The sequence below is a fragment of the Sminthopsis crassicaudata genome, chromosome 4 (genome assembly GCF_048593235.1).
Source record: "Sminthopsis crassicaudata isolate SCR6 chromosome 4, ASM4859323v1, whole genome shotgun sequence".
Lineage (NCBI taxonomy): Eukaryota > Metazoa > Chordata > Mammalia > Dasyuromorphia > Dasyuridae > Sminthopsis > Sminthopsis crassicaudata.
In genome coordinates this window covers 444770208-444784731 of record NC_133620.1, presented here as the reverse complement: position 1 = coordinate 444784731, position 14524 = coordinate 444770208, and the positions used below count along the sequence as shown (strand labels likewise).

Here is a 14524-nt window from a genome sequence, read left to right as displayed (position 1 = left end):
TATGGTGGTGACTTTGTGTATTTATTAGTACTATTGTTCCATTTCTGGAAGACAACTGGTCTCCATGAGACCCTCTATTATTATCCTGGCTTCTCTTCCTGAGAGACTTTTGGATCCCCTCCTTCATTCCACTAACATTTCTAATATGAAGATTTCAAAATAAAAGTTTTCAAAACCATATCTTTTTGCTGTGATTTAAGTGTCCATTGGGGATGAGGAGTTCAGGGGAAGAGGTTCTGCTCTTGTCATATAAGACTGATGTAGCATCATTGGACAACCAGAGTTCTGTAATAGCTCTGGGAGTTGAATGTACTGCCATCTTACTTTGAGTCAGCAGGTTGACTCCCCAAATCCCAGACTGATCCCTACCGTGAAGTAAACTTTCAGGAACAGAGAGGCAATATGCCCATTGCTCTGATCTCATGAGACCACTCAGGGAGTCTTGTGGTCTGTTTTGGTAACCACAGTTTCAGAGGAACATTAGATAGCTGGACATTGTCTATAGGAAGCAATCAAGGATGTCAGGTGCCTAGAATCAAAAGGATGATAAGAAGGAACTAGGGTTAGTCAGGGGGAAAAAAGAAAAATCATGATTTCTGTTTTCAGGTATGGGAAGTTTTCAAGTACTGGAAAAGTTGACATGAGTGCTCTCTAGGGATGAAAAATAGAAACAAAGGGCAAAAAGTGGGATTTGTTAGAATCTAAATTGAGTACAACTTTAGGAAACACTTCTTAAGACTGATAGCTATTCATAGTGAAATGGATTGTGTTAAGCTGTTGTGAGATCCCTCTCCTATGTAGGTTTGTAAACAGAAGCTAGGTGACATCCCAAAGAATGTGATAGTGGGAATTTTTTTGAGTTGATGACTGTTTTGTCATTTCATTTATATCTAACTCTTTGTGAACTCCTTTGGAATTTTCTTGGCAGATTCTCCAATTGATAAATGGTCAAAGGATATGAACAGACAATTTTCAGATGATGAAATTAAAACTATTTCCACTCATATGAAAGAGTGTTCCAAATCACTATTGATCAGAGAAATGCAAATTAAGACAACTCTGAGGTATCATTACACACCTGTCAGATTGGCTAAGGTGACAGGAACAAATAATGATGAATGTTGGAGGGGATGTGGGAAAACTGGGACACTGATGCATTGTTGGTGGAGTTGTGAAAGAATCCAACCATTCTGGAGAGCAATCTGGAATTATGCCCAAAAAGTTATCAAAATGTGCAAACCCTTTGAACCAGCAGTACTACTACTGGGCTTATATCCCAAAGAAATGCTAAAGAAGGGAAAGGGACCTGTATGTGCCAAAATGTTTGTGGCAGCCCTTTTCATAGTGGCTAGAAGCTGGAAGATGAATGGATGTCCATCAATTGGAGAATGGTTGGGTAAACTATGGTATATGAATGTTATGGAATATTATTGTTCTGTAAGAAATGACCAACAGGAGGAATACAGAGAGGCTTGGAGAGACTTACATCAACTGATGCTGAGTGAAACGAGCAGAACTAGGAGATCATTATACACTTCAACAATGATACTGTATGAGGATGTATTCTGATGGAAGTGGATTTCTTCAACATAGAGAAGAGCTAATCCAATTCCAATTGATTAATGATGGACAGAATCAGCTACATCCAGAAAAGGAACACTGGGAAACGAGTGTAAACTGTTATTTTTACCTTCTGAATCCAATTCTTCCTGTGCAACAAAAAATTCGGTTCTACACACATATATTGTTTCTAGAATATACTGTATTATATTTAACATATATAAGACTGCTTGCCATCTGGGGGAGGGGGTTGGGGGAGGAAGGGAAAAAATCTGAATAGAAGTAAGTGCAAGGGATAATGTTGTAAAAAATTACCCATGCATATGTACTGTCAAAAAATGTTATAATTATAAAAATAAAATAAAAAATTAAAAAAAAAAAAAAAAGGAATTTTCTTGGCAGAGATACTGAAGTCGTTTGCCATTTTCTTCTCATGTGTACTGGACAGATAAGGAGACTAAGACAAACCAGATTGGCCACTTGCCCAAGGCCATATAGCTAGAAAGTGTCTGAGGCCAAAATTGAGCTTGGGAAGATAAGTCTGTCTGATTCCATGACCAGTATTCTACAAACTATTCCATATCTATGTTCCTGAAATGCATCCCATTTTCCTTGGAGTTTCCAATTGGCCTTTGTTAAGTATTAAGTGTGTGATCTTGGTCAATTCCTTCAAGATTTAATCTTCAAGATTATTACTTAAAATAATTTAAGCCAATAGATCTCTAAGTTTGATATGAGATAACAGGTAGCAGAACATCCTTAATACTCATAAAGTGCTCTATTGAGCCAAAGGTTGTATACCATTCATTGCTAATTTTTATTAGTTATTGGTGATGATAAGTGGGTAGTGTTACCATTCTCCCTGTACTGTCTGCAACATGAGGCTTTTGAGGAGATGAAGTCTCAAGGGAGATTTGAAAGGAATTGGGAAGGAAAATGAGTTCATAGTAGACTTCCTGCCCTCTAATGTACTTGCAGCTCCAAATCCTTGATCCTGAATTCCAGAACTTTTATTCAAAGGGGCAAAGTCTCCAAAAAACTAAATGGTCTCTCAACAACCATGTGAAATAGGGAAAAAGACTATATTTTTTCCATTTAATGGAAGAGGAAAGTGAGATTATAAAATATTAATTGATTTTTCCACAAGGAAACACACAGCTGTTTTATACAGCTGTAAAATATGCAAGGCTAAATTCCAACACTGCTCTACATTTTAATAATAGCATAATTTCTATCTACCAGGCTACTTTGGAATGGTCCCCACAGGAAATAAGAGGGAATCAATCCTGTTCTCCTAAAAGTTGAGTGGGTCACAAAACAGCCCCGGGGGTAAAAACCCAAGTGAAGGAAGCCCAAAGAGGTACCTGTACATTTTTGATCTCCTTTAATAATTACATTTTATTTGTCAATGGAGATTTTAAACCATGAATTTCTAAATGTCTGTTACACTCAAAGCTTGAAACAAAGCTTTTAACATGAAGGGAGAAAGTCAGCAAAACATTGGAAATGTAAAAGATTAGGAAGGTGGAGGGTCAGTGTCTGTAGGCTGAGCATGATTGGCTCACTTTCCAGGGTCACTTTGTAGGCTAGTCAGTATTAGGGGTAGGATTTTGACCTCACTCTCCCTGACACCAATTCAACGTTCTACCCATTGTACTACACCACCTCTGCACAAAGGCAGACTCTGAGCTCAGTTGTGAGTGAGAGCCTTGTTTCAGTCTAAAGTTCAAGGAAAAAGAAGTCTTCTTTCTCTCTGTAGACAAGAGGGAATGCTAAAGCTCAGACTTGATTTCTTTTCTCTCTTTTTTCTTGGGTCAGGAGTGTGTAGTGATTCCTTATTCCATTCTCCCTTTCCTTCTTCTCCCAGAGCCCCTGTGTTCTAGTGAAAATCTAAACAAGATGTTTCTATAGTTTTACTGTAGCACCGAACTTGTGATTTGGTCTTTTGAGGACATAGAGAGAGTAATTTATGGCTCTCAGCACAGGAAGGAAGAGGAAGCCCTAAGCCCAGAGAATAGCCACAGTTCAAACCTAAGAAGGCAAGGTTAGGTTCTGTAATCCCATGCACTCACCAAAAGAAAGTGATACACAGACTCTCATCAGAGTATCTCGCAAATTGCCATGACTCTCGCATTTCATTCATTCATTCATTATTTTTTATTCTGAATAATAAAACATCCACAAATATAAACATTTCTCCATATAAAGAACAGAAAAGTGAAGGGTGTATGAATCTGTGCCCTTCTTCTGAATATACTCTTGTGTTTTCAGGAATATGCTGAGTTAATCACAACAGTAAATCAATTTCCTTACCTGTCTTTCCTACTAGAATTCCCTTTCTCTTCTCAATTTTCATTATTGTTCTTTTCTTTCTTTCTCTTTTTTTTTTTTTTTTTTTTTTTTGCATTGCTGCCAATTGCCTCAAAGGATTCTTTCTATAAAAGTGAATGTGCATCATAAAAGAAAAGTGATATCCATGGGTCAAAATGTGTATCTCAAAATGTGTATTTCGCATGGATCACCTTATCAGCAAAGGAAACACCCTTCATCTTCAGCCTTCTGCTGGAAAGATTACTTATTGCAGGGAGAGAGTTATTTGAATTTGTTCTCATTGAAAGTATTCCACCCATTTGCTAGTTCTTCTCCAGATTCTGGTTACTACATTCAGAAATGAAGCAAGTAAAGAGGGATGCAGGGTGTTTAGCAAACCCTAGGAAATCAGGCAATTGGGTCTGGAAGGCAGCCAGAAGGAAACTGAGCTTAGACCAATATGTCACATCATACGCTACAAGAAACGGCACGTGTCATGGTGGAACTTGGAAACTGAAAAAGGAGCCCAGGAAATGTAAGGCTGTGCAAGGCTGAGGTTTGGCTCCTCAATGTAGTTTTCTTATGGGAGATAGAGTGGAGTGGACAGAGAGAGGAGAATTGCGTGTGTGGTGGTGGGACAAGGGGGAAGTAACAAACTAGAGATGGCAGCAGAGAGTGATGAAGCAAGTGCAAAACCAGTTAGGAAGGAAAGTGAGGGTGGCTTTTGATTTGAATGAGTAAGCAGCATGATCTTCATACACTTGGATATCACAGCTGCCTGGGTCTTAGGAGTGTAGACTTAGGCCTTGAAGGACTGTTAGTTGTTTTGGACAGCCCTCCTTATGCAAGAAAAAACACTGGGGCCCAGAGAAGGGGCTTGTTCTATTTGTGACTCCAGCGGTGAGAGGCAGATCCCGTATCTGGTCCCAGATCTGCTGACTCCAGGTCAGGATAGGAAAGTTGTATCTTAAACAAATTTCAGGACAATTGAAAGAGCTGCCTGTCCCACCGTACCACTTCTGAACACCTTAAAGAGTAGCGTTATATCCACACCTATCTCCATCTTCCCCTCACACATTTTTTCTCTGAACATGAATTCTATTTTTATTGGATAAAACAAGCACTGCTCATACTTATGATCAGCATGTACTTAAAACTGCCCCATAATTCTAATCATTGTTTCATATGTACCCTCCTCCCCAGAGATTTACTCTCATATTGCCTCTTCTCCCATGTCAGTGTACTATTTAATTTTCTCAAATCTTGCCTGAAATCAGAAGTCCTAAGGTTGAGTCCTGAACATTTCACTTCCTCTTTATTACAATTTGGAGGAGTCATCATTGGACAAGCCAATGATAATTATACAGCAACTAGTCTACACATGATCTGATTGAAATTTGGACTGGGGATAATATGAAGTGAAAGGTCAGAAAGCTAATAAGTGTCATAAGCAGGACTTGGGTATTCTTGACTTCAATCTTCTATCCACTTTAGGGCAAGTCTCTTAAATAGATGAGACATAAGAATATCATTTCTGCCCTTTTTATAAGATCATGAAGATGATCTGAGATAATCACTGTCATGATCTTTTGTATCCTGTAAATGACACAAAATTTGTATCCTTAAATTGCCAAACTGATGAAAATTAGAAGCATCACACAACAAAGCAGAGGGATGGAATCTTCATTTCACTGACTGGCTTGTGATCATCGTTTCCACAAGAATTCTCCCTGAGTGCCCTTGAAGGACTAATGGAGGTTTCTCCATATGGAGCATTGTCTGTCAGTACAAAGATATGGAGTCAGCAGATCTGGAAATATATACGGCATCTGTTTCTAACTATTAGTGTGATCTTAGACAAGTCACTTCTCTCTGGAACAAGAGTTCTTGTTGTTCCTGTTTTTTATTATTCTTTTGCTGGAACATACAAGTGTTGAATCAAAATTATCCTTCTAACTCTAAAACTACAGTGGTAGCATCTAGGCAGTTATGATATCAAAATAGTATGAAGGTCAGACTGAATATTCTTTCATGTTCTGGGTCAACAAAACTCTCTTTCTTATTTGGTTTTGCATAGGTTTCCTCTGTCTCTGCTGCTATCACAAGTTCACCACTTCCCCCTTAGCAACTTGTCACCCACCACATGCAGGCATCTTCCCTCTTCATTCCCCCTCCTCTTTCCCCCACAGTGAAGCTGTCTTGGGGGGAGAACCTCAGGCCTTGACAGCAACCTTTCCTGGGCTCAGTTTTAGTTTCTATCTCCTACCATGACATCACTTCACTGGAATTTCCATTTCTGTTCTGTGCTTTCTTTCTGGGATCTCCCAGGTGCCCCTATAAAAAGAGGGTCCACGCATGAGACAGAGAACAGATCTCCAGAATCTCTCAGCCTGTGCCCTGATCCACCAGCTCCTCTCTCCTCTCAGGATCATGAAGGTCTCTGTGGCTGCCCTCTCCATCCTCCTGGTCATGGCCTTCAGCTCTCTGGCATCTTCTGCACCAAGTAAGTGAGCTTCCTCCTGACTCTGGGCCCAGGGGGAGGTCATGGGCTAGATAGATCTTTGCTCTAACCACAGGGATCATCCTAATTTGAGGAGGAGTCCTGGAAGGGAAGGGTAGGATTTATGTGCTTTGGACTTGAAGTATTTGCTTGTTAAATGTTAGATGGAGATAGGAGAGGGGGGTAAAAAAGGCACTAGGTTGAGTTCTGTGTCTAAGTCCTCATTCTGGCTCTGCCACTAATTACTCAAAGCGGCTTTCTTGCCAAAGGCAGGAATTGTCTGGGCAGACCTGTACGATTCTTTCTAGCTCCCACACTATTTGTTTTGTTCAAAATGTACATAGTGAGCATGGGAGCCGATCTTTGATTCTCCTCCAGGCACAGTGAGAATCACACCTGCTACTGGAGGGAAGCAGAGCAAGGAAGACATCAGAGTACACATCCCCTGTGTGCCTAGTACAGAGAGGGTCTCTGGGATGGAGTCTGCCCCTAAGGAAGGGAAGGTGTGAACATGTGATCTCACTAATCTCCTGCCTCCCTTCTCCTCTTTCCAGTGGGCTCTGACCCTCCCACCTCCTGCTGCTTCTCCTATGTCAGCCAACAGATCCAGAGAAAAATTGTGACAGACTATTATGAGACGAGCAGCCGGTGCTCCCAGCCAGCTGTGGTGTGAGTATCTATCTACTGAAATCCCAAGGGGATACAGGGAGAGGGCGGAAAGAAGAAATGGGACCATTGGGCTCCCTGGTCAAAGAGATGAATCAGGTGACCCAGGTGATGTCTGGTGTGAAGGAAAAGAAGTCCCCCAGGTTGTCTCTGGCTAAGGTTGGGTTCTCCATGGAGCTACATACCCAGCTGATGTTACAGAATTTCATTTTAACAAGGGGCTTCCTGAGAGACCCTCCAGTGGACAAGCCTCTAGAGAGAATGGGATTAAATCAGAAAGGTCTGAGAGATATTGCTAGAGATGAGGGTTGTCCCTTCTCTCCCTGCAGAGATGTTCAGGAATCGGTCTGTACTGGAAGTGGAGGGAATAGGAAGAAACCCCTCTTCTTCCATGATCTCTAATCTCTCCTCCCCTCCCTCCTCAGGTTCCTGACCAAAAGGGGCCGGCAGGTGTGCGCCAATCCCTCTGATGCCTGGGTGCAGAGCTACGTGGAAGACCTGGAGCTGAACTGAGGGGCTCAGAGGCCTGAAACAAGGGATCTTTGTGGGAAATGGACCAAGCTGAGCATTTCCCTCCTCAGATACATTCTCCCCGCAGTTCAGCCTTCCTTCTCCCCTGTGATAATCCATTCTTCTCTGTGAGACTTAATTTATGGAATTTATTTGGTGTTGACTTTGGGTATTTATTAGTTCCATTGTTCCATTTCTGGAAGACAACTGGTCCCCATGGGACTCTCTATTATCATCCTGGCTTCTCTTCCTGAGAGACTTTTGGATCCCCTGCTCCATTTCATGTAGCATGAAAATTTCAAAATAAAAGTTTTCAAAACCATATCTCTTTGGTGTAGTCTTAATGTCATTTCGGGATGAGGGTTCAGGAGAAGGGGTTTTGCTCTTTTTACATAAGATTGGTGTAGCATCCTTGGACAACCAGAGTTCTGTAATAGCTCTGGAGTTGAATGTACTGCCATCTTACAGGTTGACTCCCCAAATCCCAGATGGATCCCTATTGTGAAGTAAGCTTTCAGGAACAGAGAGGCAATATGGCCATTGCTCTGAGCTCATGAGACCACTCAGGAAGTCTTTAGTCTGCTTTGGTAACCACAGTTTCAGAGGAACATTAGATAGCTGGACATTGTCTATAGGAAGCAATCAAGGATGTCAGGTGCCTAGAATCAAAAAAGGATGATTAGAAGGAACTAGGGACGGTCAGTGGGGAAAAGAGAAGAGCCATGATTTCTGCTTTCAACTATTGGAAGTTTTCAAGTATTGGAAAAATTGAGATGAGTCTCTAGGACTCATGGATAGAAACAGAGGCAAAGGGTGTGATTTGTTAGGATCTAAATTGGGCCTGACATTTGGAAAACTTAAGACTGATAGCTGTCCATGGTGAAATGGGCTGTGTTAAGCTGTTGTGAGATCCTTCTCTCATTTAGGTTTGTAAATAGAAGTTAAGTGACTATCCACAAAGAATGTGATAGTGGGGATTTTTTCAGTCACTTGTTTGAGTAGATAACTATTGTTTTGTTATTGTTGCTCAGTCATATCAGCTATATCTAACTCTTTGTGAACCCCTTTGGAATTTTCTTGGCAGAGATACTGGAGTATTTTTTTTGCCATTTTCTTCTCCTGGGTATTGGACAGATACAAAGATAAGACAAACCAGATAAGGTGATTTGCCCAAGGTCATACAGCTAGAAAGTGTCTGAGGCCAAAATTGAGCTTGGGAAGATAAGTCTGATTCTATGACCAGTGCTGTACATAATATTCCATATCTATGTTCCTGAAATGCATCTGTTTTCCTTGGAGTTCCCAATTGGCCTTTGTCAAATATTAAGTGTGTGATCTTGGCCAATTCCTTCAAGATTTAATCTTCAAGGTTATTCCTTAAAATAATTTAAGATAACAGATCCCTAAGTCTGACATGAGATAACAGAGGCAGCATCCTTTCATACTCATAAAGTGCTCTATTGAGCCAAAGGTTGTATATTATTGTTTGCTGGTTTTTATTAGTTATTGCTGGTGGTAGGTGGGCAGTGATATCACTCTCCCTCCACTGTCTGCAACATGAGGTTTTTGAGGAGATGAAGTCTTGAGGGAGATTAGGAATTGGGAAGAAAAATGAGTTCATAGTAGACTTCCTGCCCTCTAATGTTCTTGGATTTGGAAATCTAAATCCTTGATCCTGAATTCCAGAACTTTCATTCAAAGGGGCATTTTGAAGTCTCCAAAGAACTGAATTTTCTCTCAATAACTCATGTGAAACAGGGAGAAGGACTATATTTATTTCCATGTAATGGAAGAGGAATGTGAGGCTCTGAAATATTGATTTTTCCACAATCATACAGCTGTGAAATATCCAAGGCTGAATTCCAACACTGCTCTACACTCTGAATAATAGCATAATTTCTATCTACCAAGCTAATTTGGAATGGCCACCACAGGGAATAAGAGGGAATCAATCCTGTTCTCCTAAAAGTTGAGTGGGTCACAAAACAGCCCCAGGGGGGAAAAACCCAAGTGAAGGAAGCCCAAAGAGGTACTTGTACATTTTTTGATCTCCTTTAATAATTACATTTTATTTCTGTCAATGGAGATTTTACATCATAAATTTCTAAATGTCTGTTACACTCAAAGCTTGAAACAAAGCTTTTAACATGAAGGGAGAAGGTCAGCAAAACATTGGAAATGTAAAAGATTAGGAAGGTGGAGGGTCAGTGTCTGTAGGCTGAGCATGATTGGCTCACTTTCCAGGGTCACTTTGTAGGTTAGTCAGTATTAGGGGTAGGATTTTGACCTCACTCTCCCTGACACAAATTCAACGTTCTACCCATTGTACTACACCACCTCTGCACAAAGGCAGACTCTGAGCTCAGTTGTGAGTGAGAGCCTTGTTTCAGTCTAAAGTTCTTGGAAAAAGAAGTCTTCTTTCTCTCTGTAGACAAGAGGGAATGCTAAAGCTCAGACTTGATTTCTCTTCTCTCTTCTTTCTTGGGTCAGGAGTATGTAGTGATACCTTATTCCATTCTCCCTTTCTTTCTTCTCCCAGAGCCCCTGTGTTCTAGTGAAAATCTAAACAAGATGTTTCTATAGTTTTACTGTAGCACTGAACTTGTGATTCGGTCTTTTGAGGACATACTCCTATGGCATTCTTATATTGGATCTCTATATTCCCTTGGATCTCTCTATGTCCCATGTCACTCAATTTAGCGAGTATGTCACTAAGGAACAAACTCATGACATGGAAGGAAGAGGAAGCCCTGAGCCCAGAGAATGGCCACAGTCCCAACCTAACAAGTCAAGTTTAGGTTCTGTAATCTCAAGCATTCACCAAAAGAAAGTGATACGCAGACTCTTGTTCCATTGTCTCTCAACTTGCCATGACTCTCACATTTCATTAATTAATTAACTATTTTTTATTCTTTTATTTTATTCTTAATTTTATTAACTATTATTTATTTATGAATAATAAAACATCCACAAATGTGAACATTTCTGTATATGAAGAACAGAAAAGTGAAGGGTTTATGAATATATGACCTTCTTCTGAATATACTCTTATGTTTTCAGGAATATGCTGAGTTTATCACAATAGTAAATCAATTTCCTTACTTGTCTTTCCTTCTAGAATTCCTTTTCTCCTCTCAGTTTTCATTATTGCTTTTTCTTTTTTTTCTTTTTTAGTTTTGCATTGCTGTCATTTGCCTTGAAGTAGTCTTCTTATGAATGTGAATGTGAATGTGTATAATCAAAGAAAAGTGATATCCATGGGTCAAAATGTCTTTTTGCATCTATCATCTCACTAGCAAAAGAGGGAAATGCCCTTCATCTTCAGCCTTCTGCTGGAAAGACTACTTATTGCAGGGAGAGAGGCATTTGAATTTGTTCTCATTGAAAATATTTCACTCATTTGCTAGTTCTTCTCCAGATTCTGGATCTTTCATTCAGAATTAGAAGCAAGTGAAGATGGATGCAGGGTGTTTAGCAAATCCAAAGAAATCAGGCAGTTGGGTCTGGAAAGCAGCAAGAGAGAAACTGAGTTTAGACCAATATGTCACATCATATGCTATAAAAAACTACATGTGTCATGGTGGAAGTTGGACACTGAAAAAGGAGACATGTAAAGCTGTGCAAGGGCTGAGGTTTGGCTCCTCACTCATGGGAGATAGTGTGGAGTGGACAGAGAGAGGAGAATTGCATGTGTGGTGGTGGGACAAGGGGGAAGTAACAAATTAGAGATGGCAGCAGAGAATAATGAAGCAAGTGCAAAACCAGTTAGGAAGGAGCGTGAGGGTGGCTTTTGATTTGGATGAGTAAGCAGCATGATCTTCATACAACTTGAATATCATAACTGCCTAACATTTAGGAATGTATACTTAGAACTTAAAGGAATGTTAATTGTCTTGGGCAATACCTTCCTCATGCAGGAAAAAAAAACACTGGGGTCTAAAGACAGGGCTTGTTCCATTTAATGACTCCAGTAGTGAGAGGTGAGTCCTGTCCCACCCTACAACTTCTGAACAGATTAAAGAGTATCATTATATCCACACCCATCTCTATCTTCCACTCACGAATTATTTTCTCTTCTTTAACATGAGTCCTATTTTTATTGGATAAACCAGCCTACGCTCATACCTATGTTCATTATATATGCAAAAATGCCCATAATTCTAATCATTGTTTTATATGTGCCCACCTCCCCAAAGATTCACTCTCTTATTGCTGCTTTTCCCATTACAGGGCACTTTTTAAATTTTCTCAAACCCTGGCTGAAATCAGAAGTCCTAAGTAGGGTCCTGAACATATTACTTCCTGGTGATTAAAATTTGGACAAGCCATCCAGTAACAATTGATAATCATAGAGAAACTAGTCTACAAATGATCTAATTAAAATACTGCCTAGAGGCAATGACATGAAAGATCCTTACATTTACTGGGCTCAGTTATAGTTTCCATCTCCTACCATGACATCACTTCTCCATTTTTCTGTTCTATGCTTTCTTTGTGGATCTGCCAGATGCTCCTATAAAAAGAGGGTCCAAACATGAGACAGAACAGATCTCCAGAATCTCTCAGCCTGTGCCCTGATCCACCAGTTCCTCTCTCCTCTCAGGATCATGAAGGTCTCTGTGGCTGCCCTCTCCATCCTCATGGTCATGGCCGTCAGCTCTTTGGCATCCTCTGCACCAAGTAAGTGAGCTTCCTCCTGCCCTTTGTGACTGTGCCCAGGGGGAGGTTGTGGGCTGAATAGATCCTTGCTCTAACCATAGGGATCATCCTAATTGACAAGGAAAAGTCCTGAAAGGGAAGGGGAGGAATTAGACGCCTTAGACTTGAAAGTATTAACATGCCCTTGACAGTATTTGCTTGATACATGTTAGTTGGAGATAAGATAAGGAGCAAAAAAGGCACTAGATGGAGTTTTGTCTCTGGATGAGTTCTCATTCTGGCTCTGGCACTAATTACTCACATGGTTCCTAGCAAATGGCTTTCTTGCCAAAGGCAGGAATTGTCTGGACAGACCAGTGAGATTCTTTCTAGCTCCCACAGAACCTTTTTTCCTTTTCAAAATGTACACATTTTGAAATTACACAGTGAGCATGGGAGCCGCTCTTTGATTCTCCTCCAGGCACAGTGAGAATCACACCTGCTACTGGAGGGAACCGGGGAAGGGAGACATGAGAGTCTGCATCCCCTGTGTGCCTAGTACAGAGAGGGTCTCTGGGATGGAGTCTGCAGCTAAGGAAGGGAAAGTGTGAATATGTGATCTCACTAATCTCCTGCCTCCCTTCTCCTCTTTCCAGTGGGCTCTAACCCTCCCACCTCCTGCTGCTTCTCCTATGTCAGCCAACAGATCCAGAGAAAAATTGTGACAGACTATTATGAGACGAGCAGCCTGTGTTCCCAGCCAGCTGTGGTGTGAGTATCTATCTACTGAAATCCCAAGGGGATGCAGGGAGAGGGTGGAAAGAAGAAATGGGACCATTGGGCTCCTTGGTCAAAGAGATGAATCAGGTGACCCAGGTGATGTCTGGTGTGAAGGAAAAGAAGTCCCCCAGGTTGTCTCTGGGTAAGGTTGGGTTCTCCATGGAGCTATTTACTCAGCTGATGCTACAGAATTTTATTTCAAAAAGGGGCTTCCTGAGACACTTCCCATTGGACAAGCCTCTAGAGAGAATGGGATTGACTCAGAAGGCTCTGAGAGATATTGCTAGAGAAGGGGATTATCCCTTCTGAACCTGCAGAGATGTGTAGGAAGTGGTCAGTGCTAGACATAGAGGGATCAGAAAGATACACCTCTTCTTCCACGATCTCTAATGTCTCTTCTCCTCCCTCTCCAGGTTCCTGACCAAAAGGGGCCGGCAGGTGTGCGCCAATCCCACAGATGCCTGGGTGCAGAGCTACATGAAATACCTGAGCTGAACTGAGGGGCTCAGAGGCCTGAAAAAAGGGATCTTTGCGGGAAATGGACCAAGCTGAGGATTTCCCCAATCAAATGCATTCTCCTCAAAGTCCAGTTATTTTTGAGATGCTCTCCCTCATTATAATTCATTCTTCTCTATGAGACTTAATTTATGTAAATTATTTGGTGGCACCGTTGGTTATTTTCTAGTACTATTGTTCCATTTCTGGAATATAGCTTTTCTCCCTGGGGACCTCCCTTGGCAGCTTACCTGCTACTAATTAGAATCCTTGAATGCTTGATTCCACGAACATCTGTAGGATAAAAATTTGAGAATAAAATTTTCTAAAGCTTTATCTTTTTGCTGTGGATTCAATGTTATTTGGGGTTAAGGGATTCAGGGAAGGGGGTTCTATTCTTATCATGTATGATTGGTGTAGCATTATTGGACAACCAAAGTTCCACAATAGTTTTGTGAGTTGAATGTACTGTCATCTCTTAATTTTGCTTTACCGTCAGTTGCTTCAAAGGTGTCTTCCTATGTAAGGGATTGTATAATCAAAGGAAAGTGATGATCATAGGTCAAAATGTCTGTCTCATGTGGTATTTGTCATCTATCACCTACCCAGAAAAAGGGGGAAACACCCTTCATCTTCAGCCTTCTGCTGGAAAGACTACTTATTGCAGGGAGAGAGTTATTTGAATTTGTTCTCATTGAAAATATTTCACTCATTTGCTAGTTCTTCTCCAGATTCTGGTTACTTCATTCAGAAACAGAAGCAAGTGAAGAGGGATGCAGGGTGTTTAGCAAACCCTAAGAAATCAGGCAGTTGGGTCTGGAAGGCAGCCAGAGAGAAACTGAACTTAGACCAATATGTCACATCATATGCTACAAAAAACTACACGTGTCATGGTGGAAGTTGGAAACGGAAAAAGGAGCCCAGGAAATGTAAGGCTGTGCAAGGGCTGAGGTTTGGCTCCTCAGTGTAGTTTCCTCATGGGAGATAGAGTGGAGTGGACAGAGAGAGGAGAATTGCATGTGTGGTGGTGGGACAAGGTGCTGTGGGGGAAGTAACAAACTAGAG

General features: G+C 41.0%; 2 protein-coding genes across 2 annotated transcripts; both read left to right on the top strand.

Moving 5' to 3' along the window:
* The first annotated feature begins 6131 nt into the window (after positions 1 to 6131).
* Positions 6132 to 7870, top strand: LOC141540001 (C-C motif chemokine 4-like). Its single transcript, XM_074263515.1, has 3 exons — positions 6132 to 6373; positions 6925 to 7039; positions 7462 to 7870. The coding sequence occupies exons 1-3, from the start codon at positions 6226 to 6228 to the stop codon at positions 7547 to 7549; spliced, it is 351 nt and encodes a 116-aa protein (XP_074119616.1). The 5' UTR covers positions 6132 to 6225; the 3' UTR covers positions 7550 to 7870.
* A 4192-nt stretch (positions 7871 to 12062) lies between these two features.
* LOC141541444 (C-C motif chemokine 4-like) lies at positions 12063 to 13704 on the top strand. The gene is made up of 3 exons (XM_074265553.1): positions 12063 to 12226; positions 12841 to 12955; positions 13378 to 13704. The coding sequence occupies exons 1-3, from the start codon at positions 12154 to 12156 to the stop codon at positions 13457 to 13459; spliced, it is 270 nt and encodes an 89-aa protein (XP_074121654.1). The 5' UTR covers positions 12063 to 12153; the 3' UTR covers positions 13460 to 13704.
* The last annotated feature ends 820 nt before the right edge of the window (positions 13705 to 14524 follow it).

What these genes read in the sequence shown, in the direction of transcription:
- LOC141541444 (XM_074265553.1), top strand. Translation starts at nt 12,154, where the DNA reads ATGAAGGTCTCTGTGGCTGCCCTCTCCATCCTCATGGTCATGGCCGTC. An exon ending in TTTGGCATCCTCTGCACCAA is followed by an intron (nt 12,227 to 12,840) that starts GTAAGTGAGCTT and finishes TCCTCTTTCCAG; the next exon opens with TGGGCTCTAACCCTCCCACC. An exon ending in TGTTCCCAGCCAGCTGTGGT is followed by an intron (nt 12,956 to 13,377) that starts GTGAGTATCTAT and finishes CTCCCTCTCCAG; the next exon opens with GTTCCTGACCAAAAGGGGCC.
- LOC141540001 (XM_074263515.1), top strand. Translation starts at nt 6,226, where the DNA reads ATGAGACAGAGAACAGATCTCCAGAATCTCTCAGCCTGTGCCCTGATC. An exon ending in TCTGGCATCTTCTGCACCAA is followed by an intron (nt 6,374 to 6,924) that starts GTAAGTGAGCTT and finishes TCCTCTTTCCAG; the next exon opens with TGGGCTCTGACCCTCCCACC. An exon ending in TGCTCCCAGCCAGCTGTGGT is followed by an intron (nt 7,040 to 7,461) that starts GTGAGTATCTAT and finishes CTCCCTCCTCAG; the next exon opens with GTTCCTGACCAAAAGGGGCC.